The sequence below is a fragment of the Pistacia vera genome, unplaced genomic scaffold, assembly GCF_008641045.1.
Source record: "Pistacia vera cultivar Batoury unplaced genomic scaffold, PisVer_v2 Contig490, whole genome shotgun sequence".
Taxonomy (NCBI): Eukaryota; Viridiplantae; Streptophyta; class Magnoliopsida; order Sapindales; family Anacardiaceae; genus Pistacia; species Pistacia vera.
The window spans coordinates 220,786-230,787 of NW_022196324.1; the positions used below are offsets into that span (position 1 = coordinate 220,786).

The 10,002-nt window shown below is 29.9% G+C and overlaps 1 protein-coding gene across 1 annotated transcript; it reads right to left on the reverse strand.

The window, feature by feature from the left end:
- Window positions 1–6,152: 6,152 nt before the first annotated feature.
- Window positions 6,153–8,242, reverse strand: LOC116104994 (probable UDP-arabinopyranose mutase 2). The gene is made up of 4 exons (XM_031391419.1): window positions 7,843–8,242; window positions 7,009–7,259; window positions 6,746–6,914; window positions 6,153–6,629 (listed from the first exon to the last, which is right to left on the reverse strand). Exons 1-4 carry the CDS (start codon window positions 8,167–8,169, stop codon window positions 6,300–6,302), a joined length of 1,077 nt encoding a protein of 358 aa, XP_031247279.1. The 5' UTR covers window positions 8,170–8,242; the 3' UTR covers window positions 6,153–6,299.
- Between the last annotated feature and the right edge of the window lie 1,760 nt (window positions 8,243–10,002).

The window sequence follows — 10,002 nt, forward strand, 5'->3', positions numbered from 1 at the left end:
TAAAATTCTTTTACTTGCATTAAATGTTTGTTCGGATGAGACGGTTGAGACAAGAACAGTGAAAACATCTAGGGCAAGTCTTGATAATACTAAAAAAATACATTTTTTTTTTTTTTGTTTTTCCAATATTTTAAGATATCGAAGTTAGATGTTTGTTGTGGATCTGTTAGTAGCACGTCAGGGGTTCCCAAATATTGGTGAAGCTCATTACTCTGTAGCTACATGAAGGACAGTATATTTGTTGTTGATGCTTCTGAAGAGGAGGTTATGCTTCCGGTTCAAATCCTTTTCGACCTATTAAGTGCATTCCAGGATTCGAAGTCTTCATTTGTGTCTTTTGATGCTACTTGTAATACCTCTTCATTCGTTGGTTCTTATATCTGTTTTCATATTGTAAATATACATTTACAAGGCACTGTTTTATCTCTCCTAGTTGATTGACATATGTTTCGTCTCGTAAATTTTCACTTAATGTGTCTAAATCATTTTCTAAACCTGTTAATTTAATTCTATGATCAACTATGACAGCTAAACAAAAAAAAAGGGGGGGTTTCCAATATTTTTTTAAATTTTAATTCCATTGTCTCTATTAATCTTGCTAAAATTTTATTGTTTCTGTTTTTTTTTTTTTAAATAAATCTGAAATTTTTATAATTGTATATATTACTAATAGACTAGTAAGATAATACACACCAGACAGTTTTAAAGTAGATTGATAAAAACATTTAAGAAAATAATAAAATTTTTGAGTTATATGTCAATCACTGTCTATCAAATAATGAGGACTTTTATTATTTGTTACAAAATGACTAATGAAATTTATATAAGATAAACATAAATCAAATATTAAATAAGTATTATTTCATCTAACATGCATGTCTAATGCAAAAGTTTTAAGAGACATATTTGATTTTATACAAGCATATTGAAATTCAACAATTCTTCTATTACTAGTAGTTATCCAAGCTAAAGAATCTTTAATTTTATCAATATCATTTTTAATTTTTTTCATACAACTTTTTGTAATTAAATTAATAATGTGACATGCACAACATTAGTGAAAAAATTTCAAATTGTCATAAAAAGAAAAATTTATTTTCAAAAGATTTATAACTTTACTATTAATACTTGCATTATTTAAAATTAAACTTATCACTTTGTGAATAATATCGTAATCTTTTAAAATTTCAATAATTTCATTATAAATTTATTGATCACTATGATTCACATCCATTAATCTAAATCCCAATAAAGATTTATTTAATTTATATTAATTATCAAAATAATGACTAGTCACGTAAATATAATATTGTTTAGTTCTACCACTGTAAATATCAACAGTTAGAGTCACACTAACATAATAACTATATATTTTATTCCTTAATTATAATTTCATTTTCTCAAACAATTTTATTAAATCATTTATAGTTACAGATTTAGAATAACTTTTAAATCTTGGTAAAAATGAATTTTTAATAACAAAATATTTATCTTCAGTCATATTAATAGGTTGATCAATTGCAACAATATATAAAGTTAATTGTTCCCTATATACATCAGAATTATAACACAAAGTAGTACTCATATTAGTTATTTGAGTTTGATTGGTTTCTTTATTTCTATGTTGATTCATATGTTTATTAGCGTGCCTTTTTAAAGTACAAGTATTAGGGGTGAGCGGTTCCGGGTACCCTGCACTTTTTCGGGGAATCGGAACCGGAATCGCATAGTACAGGTTCCCAAAAAAAGGAACCGAAACCGGAACCGCACAGTACAGGTTCTTCAATTCAAGGAACCGGAACCTAAAATACAGGTTCCGGTTCCTTTCCAGGGTACCCTGTAAAAAATCAATTACCCCCCTATTAGTTTAAAAAATAACAAAAACACCTTATAAGTTTACAAATACACCCCTAACTTGAAAAATTACTAGAAACAGTGACCAAAACTTTGACTGTGCATATTTTTCTCAGCGCTGATTTTTTCTTTTTTTCCATGAATTGTTGAGCTGTATTAATATTATATATTCTTGATAATTTAAATTAAAATGATATGACTTGTGTGAATTTGATTGATTGAGGCATTGGGTAGGTAATTTCTAACCTTTTGGTAGAATCCAATGGCAGAAATATGTAATTTGTAGAGCCGGTAGATGTGAACCTTCCCTAAGGTGGAAAAATAACCTATCCAGCCCGGCCCATGGTGGGTTATGCAAAATTGTGGGTTGGGCCTAACCCGGCCGGCCCTTGCCTGCCTAGAAGGGTTGACCTAGCCTAGTCCGCCAACCCTAACTTGGCAGATTTTTATGCGGGCTAGCTCAGATTTTTTTCTTTTGTGTAATTTTTTTTAGTTAATTTTTCAAATATCAATAATTTAATTAAATTAATTTTTTTGTTAACATTTTAAATATTAATTCAATTAAATTGTAATATGAAAAAAATTAGATTTATTCATTTATCAAAAAATAAAATAAAAAATTACAACAATTATTGTCTCGTTAAAAATTTTACCAAGAAAAATTTAATTGGGACAAAAACTTGATAAGAAAAAAAAATGTAATAATTGACAGTTAATTTACAAATTATAAAGTTACAATTTATAAAACAATTAATTTGAGGGTTGATTAAGATCTCTTTCATCTGTATTATTTAAATTATAAAATTAAAATGATTTTATTAAAGTATCGTCGATAACTTTGTATTGATCTTGATGACATAACCATTCTCAATCTTGAAGACATGTGAGAATTTTAATTAATTTTGGTGAAAGTTTAGTCCTTCTATCATTTAAAATTTTTTTACTTATACTAAATGTTTGTTCGGATGAGACGATTGAGACAAGAATAGTAAAAACATCAAGAATAAGTCTTGATAATACCGAAAAAATACATTTTTTGGTTTTCTAATATTTTAAGACATCAAAGTTGACTATTTGTTGTGGATCTGTTGGTAGCACGTCAGGAGTTTCCACATATTGGTGAAACTCATTACTTTGTAGCTGCATGGAAGACAATATATTTGTTGTTGATGCTTCTTAAGAGGAGGTTATGCTTCGGGTTCGGGTCTTCTTCGACCTATTAAGTGCATTTCAGAATTCGAAGTCTTCATTTATGTCTTTTGATACTACTTCTAATACCTCCTCGTTAGTTTCCATACATGTTTTTATATTGTAAATATACATCTGCAAGACACTGTCTTATCTCTTCTAGTTGATCGACATATGTTTCGTCTCGTAAATTTTCACTTAATGTATCTAAACCCACAAATTTAATTCTAGGATCAAATATGATAACTAAACAAAAAAGAAAAGGAAATGGTTTCCAATATTTTTTAAATTTTAATTCCATTGCCTCTATTGGTCTTGTTAAAATTTCATTGTTTTTGTTTTTTTGTTTTTAAATAAATCTGAAATTTTTATAATTGTATGTATTACTAATAGATTAGTAAGATAATACATACTAGACAATTTTAAAGTAGATAGATAAAAAGTGTTAAGAAAAAAATAAAATTTTTGAGTTATATGTCAATCACTGTCTACCAAATAATGAGGACCTCTATTATTTGCTACAAAATAACTAATTAAATTTGCACAAGGTAAACATGAATCAAGCATTAAATAAGTATTATTCCATTTAACATGCATGTCTAATGCAAAAGTTCTAAGAAACATATTTGATTTTATACAAGCATATTGAAATTCAGCATTTCTTCTATTACTAGCAGTTATCTAAGCTAAAGGACCTTAATTCTATCAATATTATTTTTAATTATTTTCATATCACTTTTCGTAATTAAATTAATAATATGACATGCACAACGTTAGTGAAAAAACTTCAAATTATCATAAAAAGGAAAATTTATTTTCAAAAGATTTATAGCTTTACTATTAGCACTTGTATTATCTAAAGTTAAACTTATCGCTTTGTGAATAATATTATAATCTTTTAAAACTTCAACAATTTTATTATAAATTTGTTGACCATTATGATTCACATCCATTAATCTAAATCCTAATAAAGATTTATTTAATTTATATTTATTATCAAAATAATGACTAGCCACGTAAATATAATCTTGTTTCGTTTTATCACTCTAAATATCGGCAGTTAGAGTCATATTAACATAACAACTATATATTTTATTCTTTAATTCTAATTTTATTTTCCCAAACAATTTTATTAAATCATTTATAGTTGCAAATTTAGAATAATTTTTAAATCTTGGAAAAATTGAATTTTTAATAACAAAATATTTATCTTCAACCATATTAATAGGTTGATCAATTGCAGTAATATATAAAGCTAATTATTCCCTATATACATCAAAATTATAACGTCAAATAGTACTCATATTAGTTATTTGAGTTTGATTGATTTATTTATTTTCATGTTGATTCGTATGTTTATTAGCGTGCCTTTTTAAAGTACAAGTATCATTACCTACATCAGTTTTATAAATATTTCCACAATACTTGCATCTTGCTTTTTTCACTTGAACTCTATTTTCTATCTTGTAAAACTTTTCGAAATGCACCTAAAAGTCTAATGTGTGTCTGTCGTCAATTCCAACTGTAGTTGATGAACCCGCTTCTGCTTGAGATAAAATTGGACGAAGACGACGATTATAAGGACGACTTCTAGAACCACCAGGAGTTGTAGCGGCATAGAGAGGAAGGGGAAAATATTATGAAGTGTATTGGATTCTGAGAATAGGAAAGCGAGACTATTTGAATCTATTGCATTTACATTAATAAATTCAGGGGGATTATGATGATTTTCTTCATTATCGAAATTGATGGGATGGAAATATCCATCCATTCTAGTTATATATATATATATAAGAATTAAAGAAGGAGAATTATAATATGGAAATATGAATTGAAAATTGCAAAAACTAACAAAAATTAAAATGAGAGTAAATTGACAAAAAAGAGGTTGAGAGATTTCAATAGAGAAAATGAGAGAACGAGAGAATTTGGAATGTGAGGAAATGTGAGAGTTTATGCCCTATTTATAGAAAAAAAAATGGGAAAAGAAAATGACCAAAAAGACCTCTCTAACTGTTAAAAAACGACTATATTTTAAGGGTAAAATGAGTTTTTGTAAAAACAAAAAAATATTTAATTTGATTTTTTTTGTCCAACTTGTTGGGTTGAAAACCCCTAACTCAACGAGTTGGGCGGTTATTATTATTTTTTTTAAAATTATAACTCGTTGGGTCGTCGAGTTAGCCTATGAAGGCCCAACCCGTCAGATGGAATATACCGGATAGGGTTGAACCCGATCTGCCCTTTAGACAGGCTGGGTTAAACCCAGATTGAGATAGACCAGGTTAGGGTTGACCCGGCCATTTGTTCCACCTCTACGGTTATATACGATGTAATTGAAAAATCGACAAAGAAATAGAAATAGAAAGGTAAGATCGTAAGTGACAAAAAGAGTCAAATCACGATAGCCAAACTGGTGGGTGTCGCAAGCAGCGAGCACCGACAAATCAAATATTAAATAAGTGAAAATGAACAGAATACACTTGACAAAAAAGTTCACTTTTAAATTCACTTTAAAAATAAATAAGCAGGAGGAAGAATAGGTAATAATTGTCGTCCACAAACCTAATATCTCATTCATTTCCCACCTCAAGTATGTCCATTTTAATTCAAATTCAAATTCGATTTCACAGCATATTTTAATACAAAGTCTTAACCTCAGATTAAACGTAATCCAATGAAATTGGATTTAAGAGAGAAGTTAGAGTTAATTATTTTTATATTCTAAATTGTTTGGATATTAAATTATAAAATATTTGATTGCATGTGGATTTATCAAGAGTAATTTATTATCTAATTTCTCATTTTATAACATTATTTTCATTGCATCAAATATTATATGTATATATTTGTAAAATAGATTCAAATTTAACACAAATCAAGTTAGTGTTTATAATACTGTATATATGGCTTTAAAAAGAAAAATTCCAATCAAGGATAGAAAGTGTAACAAATGAAATATTTTATAATTGGGTTTTTATTAGATAAAAAGAGGGGACATGTTTTATTGTATAATAATGTTACCCCTGGAGTTGCCAAGATGGAATGACCATGAGAAGTAACAACAGATAGTCCCATAGAATGATTCTTAGAAAAGAAAACATCCAAAATATATAGATTTCACTCAAGCAAAAAGAAATTCATAATAGTATAATAAATAATGTAATGATGAAGTAATAAATAACTGAGGTTACAACAATCAAGGAACTACTGCATCTAAAACTATAGAAGACACAGATATTTGATACTCAAAAAGTCTACTTAGCATTGCCACTGGGTTTCTTCCCGGTAGAGTTGAGCTCATCCCAGGCCTCAATCCAAGTGACCATGGCATCAGCTAACTTATCGAAGTAGGAGTCCACCTTACTGAGTTTTGCCTTCACTTGCTTTGCCAGTTCGAGATAGCACTTCTGAACAGTAGTGCATTCCTTCGGAAGAACAGCAGATTGGAAGAAAGGAATAAGTTCTTCTTGCCAGAAGATACCATTGTACTCCTTTTTCAGATTAACAAATGGGTTACTGGCTTTGCTGTGCCATATGTACGGCAAACCAGTCTTCACCCCCCATCCCATATGATCACATATTACCTGAAAATGTTCATCAAATTCATAAATGTGAGTTTCATCATTTCAATTGGCACATTTTTGTCAATCAAGATCTCTTTGTATTACAAATGGTGTGTTTACAAGAGCGTAAAGTGTACCTTCATGCACCAGCCAGCCCACATTTCATCATATCGCCCAACAGGCTGTCCATCCCCCATAAGCCCGAAGTACATAGCAGGTCCAATCAATTCACGGTTGAATGCCAGGTTCATACCACACATCGGGAAAAGAGTTCCCTTAGGGATACTCAAAACTGCATCCACATACCTGGGAATAAAGAGGGACAATATATGAATGAAACAAAAATTATCATAAGTTCATTTTCGAGTCATGTTAAAACAAGAATGTGAGATCTATATACCTGGTGTTTCTCTCACGCGGCTTGACAAGCTGGGTGGGAGCATCATAGTCAGGGATGTTGAGCCAGAGGCCATGAGAAACAGCTGTGGCAACACCCTCACGTAGACTGAAAGGGTATCCTCGGACAAAGTCTGCACCTTCTCTGTATGGATCATAAAGAGTGTTGAAGAAATTTGGAGTGGATGGTGATAACAGGTTCTTTATGTGCTGCTCAAGTGCATTGATCTCTTTCCCAGATGGATCTTTGGCTACCTGCACATCAGAGCACAATATATGAGAAACCTTTTAAAATTTTATTTAAAAAAAAAAATACAAGAAACCTTCAGTAATACCAGTAACCACATCACAAGTCAAGATTAAACAATTCCAAACTACATCATGGGATCATAAAGCTATATACACTGCAGTTGAAAATCCAGTCAATGCTACAACAACTTTAACTGATTACAGAGCATAACCCAAAAGTTTCTAATTTTAAGAAGTCACAGTTTTATGAAGTTTAATAATTCTGGCATAATATACATCCAAGTTACAATATTTAGAGCCTGCAGGGACATAATTCGAGTGATTCATCTATCAAGATCTCTTGCAAATGCCACTCACAAATATAGAAAGCAAAACACCCAAAGTAAAACAAGAGAAAGAGACTGCTCCCCAAGTTAAATCCACAAAAATCAAGAACCCCCAATATGACAAACATATAAACCAAGATCCAAATCCACCAAAAAGTGCAATCTCTGTAAAGTTACCAACCAATATATAGTAGCATATTCAATAACAACAACGTCAACACAAAGAGTGAACAAGTTAAAACATGAAAAAAGAGAGAGCTTACAAAGCAATCATCATCAATTGTGAAGATATACTTCTTCTTAGAAACCATGTAGCCAAAGCACCTGCAAGCAGAGTCCTTAAACGAAATGCAAGAAGCCTTAGGACCCAGAATGCGGTTGATGTCATTCCTATTGTAGAGTTCATAATCAAATCCCTCAGGGACCTTGATTGTCTTCGACGGATCGCCATCCTGCACAATTATCAGATGATACGGCTCAAAAAATGGCCTCCACATCTCCAGAAAATCAAGATTCCGAATGGTGGGTATCACGATATCCAGCTCATCTTTCAAGAGCGGAGTTGCTGGTACAGTTGAAGGAGATGCCATGTTTAAAATAAATCTAGCTTTGAGTTGGAGTTGAAACGGTAGAGAAGAGAGTCCTCTTTGCGTAGATTTATATAAAAGACTATTCAGAGTTTTCCAAACGGAAACCGAAAAACGTCATAATCATCCTTGATTTTTCAATAATATCATTCCAGCCCTGGAAATGTTAGGTTTTCGACCTTTCGTAGTTTTGTTTTGACCATATCAAAGTAAAAGGGAGTTGTTGAGGTCTGGTCAAACATAGATTTATTGTGAAAATAATCATAGAATTATTGGTGTTTTTGAGCCGTCGAATCATAATTGATTGAAGCATGATTAAGATATGCTTTGAGTTTATAATCTTTTACTAAGAGATACTTTAATTGGATTAATCATATGCTTTTTTTTTTTTTTTTTATAACCAAGGTGTCCGAGTCAGTTTATGCGTACTTCAACTAATATCTAAAGTTTATTGAATATCTTACGAGCTTAAAGGACTAAGTAACCCACAATATTATTTTGATAATTCAAAGAATATAGCAAACCTCTTTGACTGCGAGACTAATCCCTTAAGTTAATCATATGAAAGTAATGTTACATCTACAACCTCTTTTCATAAACTTTTTCTCATAATTTTGACGTGATAACTCGTAATTGGTCAATTATAATTTATCAGATGAAACTTAAATGAAATCTATTATGAATTAACTAATTATAAGTTATCATGTCAGAATTGCGAGGGATGTACGTGAAAAGAGTTTGTGAATAAAACTGCAGTGAGAGTGGGGGAGTTGTTGGAAACAGGGAAGCCAATAAGAAAGAGACAGATGAAAAGAATATGCGTCTCTACTCCGAAAGCACAACTGGAAATCTAGTTAATTAAAAAGGTTATAACATTAACCCAACAGCCAAACCTTGTTGTATTAAATTAAAGCAGATTGCCACCAAATGAGAAGGAGACGTGTAACGTTTATTAAATGTACTGTATATGGTTTAGAACGTGGTTTGAATTGCTAAAATGACTTTACCATCAGATGCCCACGTGGCTCTTTGCTTAATTTTCAATTTCCCCCTTTTAAACTCCATAAAGAGATGCTATCATAAAATACAGAGATGCCAGTAAGTTCTATGGCACAAATTAATTGAAAAATAAAAAATTTAAGCTCCATTACAATCATCATGATTGTAAAGTTAACTCTAAAATTCATCAATCCTATAATAAAATCTCTCTAAATATGTTTGAAAAGTTATAAAATATTTTGGCTTTAACAAAAGATATCTATATTAACGATCTATTATGTATTTGAAAATTAAAAGATGTGATAACAAAATTTAAAACATAAGTCATTATTATAAACAATTTTAAATAAATATTTCGTTTCATATTAAACGTTTAATATAATATTAACATATATTTTTTTTATAATATACAAATAATTATTATTATGTGGAGGCAACTTTCTTAAGACGAAATTTAGAAATATTATAACACTTTATTTATAACTATCTCAAATTGGGAGTATAATATTTTAGAGCAATGTTATGCTTACAATTAAATTGTACAACTAAGTCATATAAATAGACAAAAAACAAAGGATATGATAGTCATTTTACATAAATTTTGTGTAATTTTTATTTGTTTGTATGACTCAGTTGTAAACAAAACATTATTGAATTTTTTATCAGTATCACTATCAATAATATTTTGCTTACAATTGAGTCATACAATCAGACAAAAATTTCATAGAATTCGTGTAAAATGCCTACTCTGTCTTTTATTTTTTGCTTATTTATATAACTTAGTTATAAGTATAGCATTACTCATATCACTATGTAAAGGTTTTACTCTATCTCTCT

Coding starts and splice junctions, on each gene's coding strand:
- LOC116104994 (XM_031391419.1), bottom strand. CDS start 8,169: ATGGCATCTCCTTCAACTGTACCAGCAACTCCGCTCTTGAAAGATGAG. Junction 7,260..7,842: donor CAATTGATGATGATTGCTTT/GTAAGCTCTCTC, acceptor TCTGATGTGCAG/GTAGCCAAAGATCCATCTGG. Junction 6,915..7,008: donor CCGCGTGAGAGAAACACCAG/GTATATAGATCT, acceptor CTTTATTCCCAG/GTATGTGGATGCAGTTTTGA.